This window comes from Thermobia domestica, chromosome 13 (genome assembly GCF_964235325.1).
Source record: "Thermobia domestica chromosome 13, izTheDome1.hap1.1, whole genome shotgun sequence".
Taxonomy (NCBI): Eukaryota; Metazoa; Arthropoda; class Insecta; order Zygentoma; family Lepismatidae; genus Thermobia; species Thermobia domestica.
Genome location: NC_137466.1, coordinates 71,545,957 through 71,562,827, shown reverse-complemented (window position 1 = coordinate 71,562,827; position 16,871 = coordinate 71,545,957). Strand labels below are relative to the sequence as shown.

The following is a 16,871-nucleotide window of genomic DNA, read 5'->3' as shown; positions in this document are numbered from 1 at the left end:
AGAGATGGCGTGTCGAGGTCGGGTCGACTTACGTGACCTGCAGCAGTCACGTGCAGCCGCAGCCAGTGAAACTTGTCGAAACCAGTTGAGAAAAAGGCCTCGTTGTGTTAAGCCGGGTGAGTGTCAGTGTGTGATAATGCCGTATTCGATACCCGAGCGTGTTGCCATTGTTGAAGGGTTCATTCTCACTGGATCTTTTGTGAAAACAAAGAATTTGTTTCGGGAGAAATTTCCAGGACGTTCTGTGCCAGCAAAAAGCACCATTCAGGAATTGATTGAAAAATGGCGGCGTACAGGATCGGTTCAAAATGCTCCCAGGAAGAGACGACCATCTGTCTGCACACCTGAATTAAAGATGCAGGTGGAGGAGATAATGACAAGAAGTCCTCGAAAGTCAACCACGAGATTGAGTCAACAGGTTCATGCGAATGAGAGAAGTTGCAGACGTGTTTTAAGGGGACTGAAGTTAAAACCGTACCGGATAAGTGTTGTGCAAGAACTGAAGGAGCCTGACCTGCAGAAGAGGGTGCATTTCTGTTCATGGCTGTTGAGCAATGTTGCCAGTGGTTTCTTGGATCCACTAATGCTCATCATGAGTGACGAGTGCACACACAACAAATCCACACACAATTGAAGAACTCAAGACCAGGATCCAGGATGTCACCAATAGCATTACAACACAGAACTGACAAGGGTATATATGAATCTCCTCAATCGTGCTCACATGTGTATTAAAGTGGGCGGAGGACACTTTCAGCACCTGTTGTGAAGGCTGCTGTGAAGGTGAGTAGTCATATTCAATACATTACATTTCATTTATGTGTTGTAGTTAATCATATTCAATACATTACATTTCATTTTATGTGTTCACTTTACGGGCCGGTTTTACGTGCCGCACCCTGTATATGTACAAAATAACTGATTCGGCATCTTACCTCACGCAAATGGAGATAAATCCATAGAAATATAAGCAGGAAAAATGTTTCGTACAGTAGAATGATGTACAGATTAAATGAGTTCTACGCATAATTAAAAAAATTAAGCTCTGACTTTGTATTCATCGTGTAAAATTTTTATCATTTCGACCCTCTTTGTGGTCTTCGTAAGTTAAATTCGCAGCGTAGAGCTTCGAACTTAAGCAAGGTCACTTTCGCTTGCTACTAATCTGAATACTTGTTAATGGACACTATTAGAGCTCTACACACATTACGAAAGCAGACTGTTGCCCTATATAATAACATGATTTCTAATATAGTGCTTCATCTGTATATTTTCTGTATGTGCTTCTATATAATAAAATAATAATTGAGTTTTCTTTCATAGTATGAAACTACATAGACTTCCAAACTATGTGAATTCAGAATTCAAACTTGTAGCAGTACATCCAGAACTACTAGTTGCAATAAATAAATAAGATCAAAGATATAACCTGCTCTTCGGATGCTGAATTAATATCAAAAAGCCATTACTAGATATTTATCACTGTTTATGTTCTATGGCGATAAAAGCTGAAACCTGAAATCGTTAATTTGAGTCACTTCCGGATTGAATGGATGGTTAAAGAAAGAGGTAGAACCTATTTTCGGGACATTAAATCTATTGCCAGAAAACACTTCTCGATACCTCTTACAGGTTTTCTTATATATATATATATATATATATATATATATATATATATATATATATATATATATATATATATATATAGATAGATAGATAGATAGATAGATAGATAGATAGATAGATAGATAGATATAGATATATATATATATATATATCTGTATTTAAACCGGAAGCAGTAGTAAATTTCAAATACTTTTGATTTAAGTAGTGTGTTGCGAGTTGTGATGATATGTTCTCTTGAGACCCTGAATTGATTGCAGAAAGTCGCATGTCACTAACTATTACTATTTTTGTTCTACGGTGATAAATGTTGAAACTAGAAATTCCTGGGACGTTGAATCATTAAAAAGAAAAAAAAAAAGCATGTCGATATTTTTTGTCGGTTTCGCTTTGTGGAAATCAATATTGAAATTGAGAAAATAGCAAATTTTAACCACTTCCGGTTTTGGTAGAGTGTCGCGGATTGTAATGACATATTCTCCTTGAGACCCTGAATCGGTTGCAGAAAGTCGCTTATCACTATCTACGTATTACCATTTTTGTTTATGGTGATAAATGTTGAAACCAAAAAGGTTAATTTAAACTATTTCTGGTTTGAATAAATGGTTAACGGACTATATGGAACTTACTGTTGGGATGCTGAACTGATTACAAAAAAACGCATCTTGATATCTCTTACCGTTTTTGCTCTGTGGAAATCAGTATTGAAACCGAAAGTAATAGCAAGTTTGAACCACTTCCAGTTTTGGTAGCGTGTGGTGGTTAGTTATCTTGTCTTGAGACGCCGAATCGTATGCAAAATGCAGCTTCTCGCTATCGTTACCGTTATCGTTTTATGTTAATAAACGTCGAAACCGGAAATTGGTTAATTTGAACCACTTTTGGTTTGAATAGCGTGTTAACGAAGGAGATGGAACCTATTTTTGGGGCGCTGAATCTATTGCAAGAAACCACTTCTTCATATCTCTTGGAGTTTTTCCTCTGATACCTGTCAACAGACGGACGGACAAATCCGTTCTATGACTTCCGACACTTATACATAGCATAGTTTGCAAGTCTAATAATGTTAATACATTTAAATTGTACTTGATTTGTACATATTTTACTTGTAAAGGTATTATTAAATAAAAGTATAAACTTCCAAGATGCAGCCAAATGATAGTCTATGTAGTTTGGTGGTGTTATACTTTGACTCCAATGTATTACGACATTAAATTTGCTGTTAAGATTTTTATGAAGTTTAGACTATAGAGAAATATACACAATATATCCCTCTGAATGAGCATCTATGGAGTCGGCATTTCACATATCCAATTTAAGGCTGTACCACATTAGCCTTAATATTTGTCAGAACCCGCCAGATGTAACATAGACGTTATTTGGTCACAGGGTTCAATTAAGTTAAAAGTACCTGAAACAGTAGATCCAATTGGAAGCAGTCGCTCCTGAGACGGAGAAGATAACGGGGGCACTTTAACAGAAGGGTGAACTTCTATTTGCCATGGAATATAAGGACTAAGAGTTGCTGCTGGTTTTGGATCTTGACGTTTTCTGTGACCCAGAGGACGTGGCACAGGGGATCCACCTCTATAACCCAATAACCCCAGTGTTTCTGGAGGTCTGTTGCCACTAGTATCTCCACCCAATGGAAGTTTAGCTTTCTCCACTGACTTTTGCTGCGAAGTATAGCTCATTGGTTCCTGAACTGTTACAGCTTTAGCTATTGAAACTTCTTCGGGTGACGATAATGATGTACACATCTACAATGAAAATAAACAGTAAGTATTAAATTTCATTTAGATTGAGATTTTGACAAAGTTTAAGAAAGGCTTTCATTTGTAGTAAATATAACGTAAATAAGCACACAACTCTTTTCTAAAATATTTCTAAATGAAAAGGTATTTGATTCCTATAATAGCAATAAGAATTATTGGTTCAATTAATATCAAAATTAAAGTTGTGTACAATTTTCGGAAATTTCACAAGCATTAAAACTTAGTTTTGTATAATTTTGTATTTAATGTTAAGAATCAAATAACTTTTTGTTAAGAACGAATAAGATAATTTTGTTATACCAAGAAGAACACAATAAGAAAACCCTTTTGATATATGCTTCGTTTTTTACTCTTTCATTGAACGTATATAGGATATTTTAACGTTAGAACAGTCGAAATGCTATAGTTATTAGGCAAACGTAGCCCAACTCTGTGAATAAGTAAAACTATGTCACAATTGTAACGGCTGTGCCTTGTCTATAATAAATTACTATTATGTATATTGCTCACATAGAAACTACGGACCCGGTGTAAAGACTGTAGTTAAGAAGGTTTTGGAAAAACAAGTCCTTGAGTAGACCCAGAAGAAAGTGGAAGAACAATTCACAGAACAACTTTGGGAAGGTGAGTAGTAACAATTCTGCTCAGAGTGGCTTGACATAAGTAGAATTTAATGTTGAGTTTGTTTTTATGGCGATGAAAATCATAGTTTCTTTTATAAGATAACTTTAACGACGAACAAACGAATTATTATAATTAAAAGGTTATTACACGTTTATTTTGTTCCCATATTAAAATATTTGTTCTTGCAATAACATTTTAATTCATTTACGCACATTTGAACGTTCTTTTATGTTTTGATTTTCATGTCAGAGTACTATGACACTTTTTTTTTTTTCAAGTTTCTGATATAAAGTATTTTTGAAAAATTTGCGTAATTTTTGTTTATTTAACTGCTGATCGTACTATATTTTTTCGTTTAAATTTAACGTTCCTTTTCAGCACTGAAGATAAATTAGACGGATCTACAATTCAATATAGAATTCAAAGATTCAATCCAAAACTCTGCTTACGCAAAACAAGCGTGCTGTCCATCTGGCTACTCGTAATTTTAATGAAGAGTAAGAAATTATTATTATTATTATTATTATTATTATTATTATTATTATTATTATTATTATTATTATTATTATTATTATAACTAAAAGATTAAGCTATTTTTAATATTTCTTCAACTATTATTAGCTTTTCTTATCATCTTAGAAAGGTCAATGTGTGAGTTTAAAAAGGCTTAATAGTTATAGAACGTTTACAAAAAAGTGGTCATTTGCTGCAATTTGCAAAGCTACTCAACGGATTTGGACAATTTCTTTAACCATTGAAAAGTTCAGTTATACGCGTACTTACCTCTCCAGTTAAAATCTTTATGCATTGATTTAACCGGTTAGGATTAAGGTTTGATATATGATTACTGTTATTATTGTTATATGCTGCATGTAATTGTGTAACGTTTGTATACTTAATTATTTCTTAAAATTTCCTCTTAATAATTCCTTTAGCTAGTTGGAAACATTGTTTTCAGTCACGCAGCACCCAGCAATCAGAGAACTCTTGTAGAGGGCAGAAAGGAAATTCACTTGTATGTTCCGAGAAGTCTCTCCCTCGTTTTTATATGAAGTATATTGAATTGCTTTTGCTAAGAGGGTGGATTGCTACCGCCCTAAATTCCTGTATATAAGGAGGGACTCCTTTTTTTATTTTTATGAGATGGAGTTAAGCTTCACTCGCTGGGTTCCGCGAAGGGATGGGGTGCCCTTGAAATAGTAATCAGTCTAAGAAATGACTCTATATCATCATATGATATAGGATGAATTAAGAAAATGGACAAAAGAATATATGAGTATTAGAGGCTTTGTACGTTCCTCTTACAGAAACGTCCACGGAAAACTGTGCTTTTGATTTTTCAAACGGTGACGTTCTTTATGCAAGGTTCGCACAGTAAATGGCCTCTGGAAAGAAGCATGAGAGGAACAATATATCTTGCAATGAAGAATGTTGCAATGGAAACTTCGATGTCATGCAATGGTTCATACCGGTAGGCATTACATTGGGCATAATCAATGGTGGTGGGGTGGAATATCTTAGGTAAGCAACAGCTTCAATTTGTTAGAATGGAAACGGATCACGCAATGTATTTCTGACTCTGAGTTGGATAGTGTGATAAACACGTAATACATCTAATTACCTGAGTTTCTTCATCGTCTCCTTCTAAGTACCACGTAGCTCTCTGAACTTCCTCGAAACCATGACTATTGAAAAGAACGAAAACAAGTCACGTATTAATAAATATATACAGTATATACAGTTTAACGAAGATAATTTCAATGATTTTGATTGTGTTACGGAAACTATATTACTAAAATATGCTTAAAATTGTCAATTTGTAAGAAATAAATTTAAAACTTTAAAAACAGATATTTAAAATATTTTCCATCTATTCAAGTGATTTTCATTCTTTCTTTTTCTCGTTCATTTTGTTACAATGCATTGGAACCCATAAACGTTTGTTTCAGAATCATTTTATGCTGATATAGCTCACCCAATAGAAACGATTAATTTGTTTGATGTTAGTTCAATTTCACCCCGAATAATGTAGTATACACTTTCAGGCAGCAGTGCGTATTAGATCTATAAGAATGGACGCGTAGGTTTCATCTGACCTGTTTGCTTTTATATTTTCAAAGACATTTCACTTGCATATTCTAATTTATGGGCAGGATCAATTTGATCCCGATAAAAGTCATTTATTGAAAGCTGTGCTAAGTAACATCAGAGAAAAGTTAAGTCTATATGCAAATGATAATCTGTACCAGGGAAAATAAAATAAAATAAAATTTAAATCAAATCTAGTATTTTTCCCCTCCATTTTTTATTCTCAAAATAACCTCTAGCCACTGCTTTTGGGATTTCACTGTCTCTGTTCTCCCGGCATGGGAAGCAAGTAATCAAGAAACCTATTTACTAATGGAAGTATCTAATGCAAAGAATTAGTTTGAGAAGGGGAAGAATGTTGAAATATATGAAGTTATAATTAAATAGAATAACGTAGATACTTATAGCAAAATGTCATTTCTTTGTGTTATTTTATTTAATTGTAACTTCATACATATTTAATTATAAATTCATATATATTAGTTCGATCTTAATGACTAATTAGTTAAATATCTTTTGATTGCCAACAAATATTCATAACCCACGTCAAACTATATTTAATTGTTTTTTTTTTTTTTTAATACTGAACATCTAGTAATACATACAACGGAGTAAACAGCATATAATCTGACTTCACACCAAATTCTGAGTACTCAGCCATCCCCGCTGGGCTACTGTCTCGCGCGTGCATTTCGTGCACGTGGTCCCGGGTTCGATTTCTGGTAGAAGAGTATTAAGAATTCGAACGCAGTGCGGTAGTTCGGATTATACCTTAAAATGTAGGGCCACGTCTCGTATAGCTTCGGTGCTGAAAACGGACGCTAAACTTCAACAATCAACATATCTTAAAATATACACAAACAATTTTCCAATTACCACTCCTCGATTAACAAATCTTTCCACAGTTTTATTCATAAAGTAATAAATATTCACGTAACCAAGCAAACTACTTCCAACAACTAATCTCCAATTTGTTCAATATATCTACTGCTTAGTTACGCCAAGTACAAATAATACAAACATTTCTGACCAAATCTGCTGTAACAGTATTCCTTCATTTCAACATTTCTCCTAACAATAGTGTTGGGAATGGCATTGAGTAAGGATGCTTAAACAGACTTTTATAAAGTGCCAGAATAGATGACAGTATGAATAGTTTGTGTGCTAACGTTCTTATTGTTATTGATACAACTGTAGGATAGTAACGAGAATTTAGTTTTACATTCTAGTGATACTTGTAAATTATAATTAGTTAGGTACGCTAATGAAAGGAATATTCGGAGATACGGATTAGTTGATTACATAGTGTATTGTGGATAACTAACTGATAAATTTGAATAGTAATAAAAGGAATAACTAGGTGAAATACGAATTCATTTTTTAAACTTAGTTTGCCTTTCGATAAACAACCTACTCGTCTTTGATTGGAAAAAGAACATTAAAACTGAAGTTATTGTTATTTCTTCGCTTGCATGACAAAACTAATGCAACGTAAGAGTAATAACATTACAGAAGACTAAGAAGTAGTGAGAACAAAAGTCAATCATGTTTTAGTAGCATAACTTATCGAGTAGACGTTTACGAAAATTAAAGTATATTTTATTTTTTTATACAGATTTTGAATATCACCTGTATCTATGGTCTTAAGCCTGTCACACATAAGACATGATGTCTCTCAGCTTTATCCAGGGAAGGAGAAATGGAAGAAAGTGGCCTGGGACCTGTATGGTAGGTACCATTCCGGCATCTGCTTGGCATAAATGAAGAAAACCTAGGAAAAGCTTTACTCGTGATGGCTGACTGAAAAAGCTGTTATACCTTTTCGACCGAGTGTCCACACTGGGAATCGAACCTGGGACCGCTCATATCAAAGGCGAGGAGGTTAGGGGCAACGAAAATTTGTTTCTTAAAAGAGAGAATGTACTGGGTAATTTCTTGAAGCAGTAGAGTTTTAGCAAACTAAGATTGATGGGAAAACGGATCTGCCTTTGTAAAAGAATATAACCATGACAAAATCAACATAATAATACTCACTTAAAACCTACAGAAATTGCTTTCACTTGCTGTACAGAATGAGGTTCCACAACCTGAGGAGAGCTTTCAACTACCAGCTTGGCTTCTTGAGGTACAGCAACTACAGGTTTCACTGTTATTAGTTCATCACTCTTGCCATCTTCTATTGATACACAAGCTTGCTCTGCTATAATAGTTTCTTCCAGACTCACAAGTTCTCCAATAGAACCCTACAAAAAATTAATTTGAAGTATTTTTTTCTCTCATTCCAGGAATTCTTATTTTTTTAAAGCCATGCATTTTCTCTGTAAATGGGGTTAAAATTTCAAAGAATATTTATTACAATATTAGCAATATTTTTCTACTTTCCCCTTCTTTTAGAATATTAACGCAGGTGTCCAGATAGAGAGTTTCGGCATTTATGCACAAATTGGAAAGTAATGATATCACTATCATGGTTTAAAAATCTCTATTACATAGGTTGAGACTGTACAGAAATTATCCTTGATAAATCTTAACTTCAATGAAGGTTTTACATCTTCAGATGCAGACCTACATCAAAGTTACCAGTATCACTGTTTGTTAGACATAATTCATTTGTAATACAGTAATTTTAATAGAAACATTTATGAAAATGATGTATAATGATGAAAGATGGCGGATGAATTTCTGTCCCTACTTGATATTCATATCAGAATACAGAAAGTATATATGCAACAATATAATAGAATGAAAAAAATATTTTTTCTATGACATTCACCAATCTGTAAAGTTATTACTACTTTGTAAATGCTTTCATATGAAATTATATTAATTCTAATGCTATAGCAAATTTAAGGGTTGAAAGAGCTGAAACATAATTAACAATTATCTAATTGGTAATACAAGAAAAAAAGAAAGACAAAAAAGATGAGTCTTTTCTTTGATTTATGTTTTAATAATAACTATGTCTCTATATCAAAACTTATATTTGCACCCTCCGCTAGTCTAGCGGCTAGCGCATGGCCCTTTGTGCATAAGGTCCTGGGTTTAATTCCAGTCGGGAGAATCTGAACACATTATGATGGTTCGGATTCTACTTTAAACTTAGGTTGACGTGTCTTACGGTCACGGTGTTGGAGAGGAGGGATACAACTCCAACCAACCAAAATTTACGTTTATTTATTTATTTATTTATTTATTTATTTTTTATACTATATCATAGTACACTTTCTTCTGCATATATATGTGTTGTTCATATTTCAATGTATCATGTCCCAACTTTTATCTTTTCCATTACTATGATAAAAGTTAGCAAAGAGTTTTGTTTGTTTGTTTCAAATTCTCACATATTAACCTTCTCTTCCAAATTTATATTTTTGCACACATATCACTAGCAAACGAAATTTAATTGTCACTCCTACCTGTTCTTCTGTCAGTAACTCCGGAACATATGCATCGAAACTTGGACACTTGTACAGGATTACATTTTTCTCTACGTTCTATACTCAAAGTACAGAAGTCAGTTCTCTCGTGGCTAAGCGGCTAGTGTACGCATCCTCTGTTATAATATGAGTTCGATTCCCAGCGGATGCTCAAGTGGCTCAGATCCCACGTTAAGCTGTAAGTTTACATCTCATATAGCCTTGCTGCTGAACGGAACGCTAAACCCGAACTCAACTCGAACAGCAGAAATCGTCATAAAGTCATTGTAACAAAAACAAGTATATTATTAAGAATTTATTTCAAACAATTTAAAACAGCAATTTTAAGAATTCTGAATGAATTTAACCATTACTTACTTGGGGACTTTCGTGAAGTGTGCTATCTGATTTGGGACTCTCCGGAATAGCTGCCAACTCTGGATCAATATCATCTGCATCTATGGAGAAGCTGGGAACAAATACCGAACAAACATTAGTTGCAAATCATAATAAAATAATTCGTTCAGTGTATGCCACTTGCTAACCATGGACTTCCTTGATTAGCAAGAATAATAAATAAAATAAATTAAAGTACAATAAATAAGTGTAAAAATCTTGGAAGCTAATCAAAATACTTTCAAACATAAAAAAGCAGTTATATTTCTAAGAAAACTGGAGACATTATTACACTAATGTTTATTCAAATTACGTTGTTCCAATTAACTTTTTTCTTTCTTTCTTAAATTAACTTGTAAAATGATTCAAAAAAATCTTTCAGTATGAGTTTTAGAATTCTTCAGAATCGGCATTCTTAAACTTATGTCGATTTTCAAATAAAATTTTGACAAGCCTGACATACTTCACTCTGCTTCTATTTAGTGGCAATTTGACATGAAAAAAATACTTGATACTGCAAAATTATTTATGTTTAACAAGTTTGGTTTACTACAACTTCTTTATATATTTACCCTGTCAGTCTGTCCGTTAGACAAAAAAATCTCAAGAACTACTTGACCAATTATCACCAAATTGGGTCAAACGGTAGAAAATCAAGAGTAGGGAATCGGGTTCTATACGGCGAGTTAAAAGTCCCTTACCATCCCTTATAAAATGAAAGCGAGTGTAGATAGCCGAATGGTAATTATAGGGACACGTTAGGTGGAGGGGGAACCTTTATGGTGCATGTCAGGTGAACGGCTGCTATCTTGCTATCTGCCTGCCATTTTGAATACCGCTCAAAAAGTTTAAATAGGAAGGGGGTCATGTGATATACAAAACAGGGCTAACTCGATGGTGTAATCAGATTTAACGTAACTGTAATAATTTGAAGTTAAACCAGAAACTCAAATTAATCTCTTATTTCCAGCTGTTCAACTATGCCACCAGCCAAAGCCGACTGCATCGAGTTTGTCAAGATGTGGGGTAATAGAAGTGCCCGTGCTGTAGCTCGTGATTTCAATGAAAGGCATTCTCATCATGCTCCAGTTTCGCACTTGCAATGACACAATTACTGACCAAGTTCGAAGAGACAGGTAGTACAGTCGACGACAGGCTACGATCAGGTAGGCCCAGAACTACCAATGACTAAAGCACAAATATGGCAATACTTGCATCGTTTGTGAAGTCTCCACAACATAGCACACGCCGATTATTATCACTGGAATGCCACGTAAGCCAAACTTTTATTTGTAGGGTGTTACAGACGCGTAAGTTGATTCCATACAAGCTGTAGCTGCATCAACAACTTTCCGAGGATGAGTCAGATCGAAGAGTGCAATTTTGTTAGGGACAGTGGAACAATTGCGGCAGGATCCCAACTTGGCAATGCAAATTTTACACAATAACGAAGCAAATTTTTATGTTACAGAAGAGGTAAACCGATCTATGCTACTAGTCTGCAGATAACTCCAAGTGGACAGATTCGTGTAAATTGGTGGGTTCAGGGATTTGGCAGACACGCATCATTGGCTCATTTGTTATCTTTGGCATATTAACTGCAGAACGTTACTTTAACGCGTTAGAACAACTCATTCTTCCCTCAGTGTCGATCCCGGATGGCAGTTTTCCCTTATTTTAACAACACGATGGGATGCCACCTCATTATGGACTGCAAATTCGTCAGTATCTGGATTAATCGATGTGGGTTAGTGGATTGGCCTGCCAGATCACCTGATTTATCACCACTGGACTTTACCTGTACGGTCACCTAAAAGCAATGGTATATGGCGAAAAGGTTAGGAGTCTGGATCATTTGAAGCAACAGATATAGGATTCATGTGCACAAATTACACCTGAGATATTGTTCCGTGTTCATACAACTTCCGAGACATGACTGCAAAGATGCATGGTGCAACATGGTTAGCATATTCAAAACATTTTGAAAGAGGTAATCTGAATTTCATGTTATTATAACTTCAAAGTTATTACTATTATATTATATGTGATTACATCATTGAGTTTCGCTTAAAATTCTATCCCTGTTTCATATATCACATGATCCCCTTCCCATTTAAACCTTTTGAGCAAGATTTAAAACGGCGGACAGAAAGATGGTGACCGTTCACTTGACACGCACCATAACTCGGCCTAACGTGTCCTTATAATTACCAATTCCGGCTATCTATACTCGCTTTCATTTTATAAGGGGTGGAAAGGGACTTTTGACTCACCCCGAGCTGATACTCAAAGCACAAGTGGTAGCAATTAACAATTTCCAGTTTTAACTGATCGCTATAGGTAAAAACTGTAAAAGATAAAAAGATGCGGTTTCCTGCAATCGAGAATGCATTACAGCACCATCCATAAAGCTCTACTAAAACCGGAAGTGGTAGAAGTCTACCACAACATCATTTTTCAATATTGATTTACACAGAGAAAAAAATGATAACACATAAGGAAAAGCGGTTTTTAAGAATCGATTTTGCGTTCTCAGAATAGGTACCATCTTCTCTCTTAACCCTCTATTAAAATCGGAAGTGGTTGATATCAAACACGTCCTTGGCATTCTGTTGATCGCCTTAGAATAGAAACCGTAATAGATAGTGAAAAGGGATTTTCTGTAATTAATTAAACGTCCCAAAATATATTCCATCTTTACTGTAATCGCTTTATTGAAATTGGAAGTGAACAAATAATCTACTTCCGGTTTTAGTGTTGATAGCGACACGTAGTTAAGTGCAATCGATTAAGCGTCCCTATTCACTCCAGTTTCCATGTTATTTTTTTCACACTAGTTTCTCTATTAAAACTGGAAGTGACAGAAATCCGGTTTTAACGTTGATTGCTATGGAGTAGGAACGGTAATAAATAGAGAGAAGTGGTTTCCTATAATCCATTAAGCTTATCAACAATACATTTATTTCTATCCGTAAGTCTCTATTAAAACCGGAAATGGTAGAAAATCACTACAACTTCCAGTTTCAGTATTTATCAACACAGAATAAAAGCGCTAAGCGATAGCAAGAAGCGGTTTTATGGAATGGAGTTAAGCGTTCTAAGAACATATTCCATCTCCACAATAATCTCTCTCTAGTAAAGCCGGAAATATAAATCTACTACCACTTTCGGTTTAAATAATAATTGAGAAAATATCACACCACACAAACGAAACTCCTTTACGTGGTGTACACGTGACACTGTTACCTGTTCATGGATGCGAGCATATAAAGGAATTCATATATTCGAATAATTTTACTAAAGTAACAAATACAATTATACTAACTTCCAATAAAATTATTATTCAAAATACAAGAAATTAATAACATGAACGAAATAATATCAGTAATAATAACCATCATCATCATCATTATCTACAATTTATGATTATTTAATATGTACAATATATAAACTTGGACGAAGTTCTCTCAACTTTTCTCCACATTCATCTATCTCGAGCAATTCTTTCCAAGTTACTCTGCAGTGCTTCTTAATTTAGTCTCATCATATTGCAGACAGTCGTTTCTTCTTGCAATATGTCCAGCTCATTGCTACTTCAATACCTTTATTTTCGCCCTAATATCCCATCATATATCATCTTTCTAGTTTAAGTGAATCTCTTTCTATCTTTATAGGTGGTCCTAGCATACGTCTCTCCATGCTTCATTGTGTAGTCTAGAGACGGTGAATGTCTGATTTTATTACTATCTACGTCTCTGATTCATATGTTGCACAGACAGAATACATTCATTGAAAATTTTACACTTCAGACATATTAGAACTATCTTTTCAATTTGAAGCAGTTCCTTCTGAATACACCCCAGCTAAACTTAATATGTCTATTTATTTCTTCTTCATTGCTGCTATCCACAAGTATCTTCTGGTCTAGGCAAGTGTAGGTATTCACTGCTTCTAATTTCGTATTTTTAACTACAATTCTTGATTTACTTGAGAAATTGTTGATCATCATTTTCATCTCTTCAATATTCATTTTCAACTCAATTTCCTTGCTCTTCTATCATGTCTTTCAGTTTTGTGTTGTTGTTTGCGAAGAGAAACACGCCATAAGCGAAACGACGATACGTCAGATGTTTTCCGTTTACATGTATTGCTTTGTTCTCCCGGTTGAGAGATAAAAACAAATTCAAGTACTTTCTAAACTCTTGGGAGAAATAGTTACCACTTTTCTTTCGTAACCCGTTCTCTTACAACCAAACACCTGAATATTCGTCTCTGATTATCTTGTTTATTGATGTTATCTACAACTTTTGTAAAAGCTTCTTCGATACTACTTGGTTTAAAAGCTGCAATAATCGTTAAGGTCTTCATCGAATAGAAATCTTTTTTAAAACCCAAAACACAGTAAATAAAGGTAATTCAAACTCATTTGATCTTTCTACTAGCTTCCTCACTCACACAATATGATTAACTGTTCTATAACCACATCTTGGCGAGATCTCTTTTATCTAATCGAAAATTCGGTTTTTTCGTAAACAATGATATATTTATTGTTATATTTCTGAGTTCCTAGAATACAAAATTGGAAAGACGAATTTTTACAAGTTTTGAAAACCATGCCTCCCCACTAATACTTGGAAATTATTAGTGATGGCTAGCAACTGATTTAATTTTTCGAAGTGATAGCGACGGTTAAGCCCTATATTTGGAAATCATATTCGTAAAATCCATTCGACCAATGGGCAGAAAGCAAGCTAGCCAAAGACATTATGTTTTCTTTCAAGAATGCAAAACATTTACCCACAATTTTTCGCAAATCGCTTACCTGGTGGCTTATATGATGGCTTAATTGAATCTAGGAATATGGTAAATTTTATTGACACTTTTTAGCCGCCAAAATAACCATAATTTCTAAATTACACTTTCTTTTTAAATTATCGCTGACAAAGTAATTAAATTTATATGTTATAAATAGAGGAAATAAACGATTTTATGTCATAATCATTCCTCTACAGATACGAATTCAATTATATAAAGAGTGAAAGCAATTAAAGTTTGTGCACTATCCATACATTAATAAGTGAAATATTAAGGAAATTGCTCAAATATCTGGAGGACCTGTTCAGAAATCCAAAAGAAGTCTTGCAAAACTGTTATTCTTGGTGTATGATGCATAATTTTGAATGTACACATTCGTTTTATGTATCTTAAGGATTAAGAAACTGTTTCAAATAACGAAATATACACAAACAAATGTATGTGGAGATCCATACATTCTCCTTCACTGGTAAAATGTCGATATGTTTATTCCAAAGCATCAATGTTGCCAAATGGTCATTTTTCAAAAATCTTGCCCTTTTATTGGTAATTTTCAGTGCAAACGGGATTAAGAGGAAATCTGTACCACTGTCAATGTTTACGGATAGAATTGTTATAATGTAATCTTATCATTTTTCTAGATTTCCTTTGTCAAAGTTTAACTTCGGATCCTTCGTTCTAATACAATATACTAAGAATACGCATCTTTCCACCAATAAAGAAGTATTCTGTAGAATTTTTATGTCTTTAATGGAATATTTGGTCTCACACAAATGTTTAGATGGTCCTGATACCGCTGAGATTTTACCTTTAGCGTCCCTAATGTATTCCTTTATCTTTGTTTCTATGTTCCATTTAGTCATACCAATATACACTGACTGACATAAAAAGTGAAGCACCTGGATGTAATGGTACAGTGTCGGAGTAATTTCGTACAGGTGCATACAGTCGACAGGTATGTAAATGATCAGAGTTGCAATGATCTGTGACGACTAGAACGACCATCAGAATGCATTAGTGTTGTCATCAAGTACCGTGTTATCAGGCCTGATAGAGTGTATAGGGGCATGAGTATCAGTTGGTTAGTGGGCACTGTAAATGAAAACGGAGAATGCAGTGTGCTCGTATGTGAAACAACGTTATTAACACTTGACAGAGTTTGCAATTTTCATTGTGGGTCTGCGTGTGGCCTGCTGATCGAATCATGAAAAACCCAGACATGTTGGGAATTCAGATGTGACAGTGCTCCGATATTGGACTGCATGGGAACGTAAGGGAAACCACATGCAACGTCAAGGTTCCAGTCGACCAAGTCTAACCACACAAAGGGAGGATCACCATATTGTGCGCCAACACCTCCACATTTGCTCTTGCCATCCTGACATAAGCAATGGACTCATCACAAGATTCCGTGTCATCCCACAACATTGGTTAAAGACTAGGAACAGTCAGACTACTGAATTGTCGTCTCATGCTAGGCTGCCGTTAGCATCACAACACATACGGCTGTGTTTGGAACATAGGTGTTCAAACTCGCGAGCCCGACGCTCGTGAGCTCGGCACTCACGCTCAACCGGGCTCGGGCTCAATAATTGAGCGCGAGCCCGAGTGAGCCCGAGCCCCAATGAAATAAGTGAGCGCGAGCCCGAGTGAGCCCGAGCCCACTTGAGATTAGTGAGCGCGAGCTCAGTTAACAGAAGTGATCGCGAGCCCAGTTGGGAGAAGTGAGTGCGAGCTCAGTTGGGAGAAGTGATCGCGAGCGCGAGTGAGTGCGACCCCATTGGAGGGAGACATGAGCGCGAGCCCGAGTGAGTGCGAGCCCAGTCAAGAGAGATGAGCGCGAGCGCGAGTGAGTGCGAGCCCAGAAAAGATTAGTGAGTGCGAGCGCGAGTGAGCGCGAGCCCAGTTGGGAGAAGTGATCGCGAGTCCAGTTGAGACTGGTGAGTGCGAGCCCAGTCCAGAGAGATGAGCGCGAGCTCAGTTGAGTGCGAGTCCGCGCTCACTTCACACTCACGTGGAGTAATTTGCTTTAGAGTTAAAAAAAAAAAAAATCATTCCATGTGCAGAATTGTAAAGGAAGAATTAAACAACTTTAGAAAATGAAAAATCACATTCTTGAGGTCTGAGCTGTCAT

At 35.4% G+C, this 16,871-nt stretch overlaps 1 protein-coding gene across 11 annotated transcripts in view; it reads right to left on the bottom strand.

Annotated features, from left to right (window-relative positions):
* The window catches only part of unc79 (UNC-79 domain-containing protein), a 272,091-nt gene that overhangs the window by 76,047 nt on the left and 179,173 nt on the right, over positions 1–16,871 (bottom strand). For all 11 annotated transcript variants that reach the window (XR_014127995.1, XM_081735890.1, XM_081735895.1 and 8 more), the window contains exons 31-34: positions 9,905–9,995; positions 8,145–8,353; positions 5,644–5,707; positions 3,035–3,383 (exon numbers count right to left, since the gene is read on the bottom strand). Coding sequence is in view for 10 of the 11 variants with exons in the window: in XM_081735890.1 (XP_081592016.1) it covers positions 3,035–3,383; positions 5,644–5,707; positions 8,145–8,353; positions 9,905–9,995 (713 nt within the window). In the remaining variant the exon portion in view is untranslated. The remainder of the gene's footprint in view (positions 1–3,034; positions 3,384–5,643; positions 5,708–8,144; positions 8,354–9,904; positions 9,996–16,871) is intronic.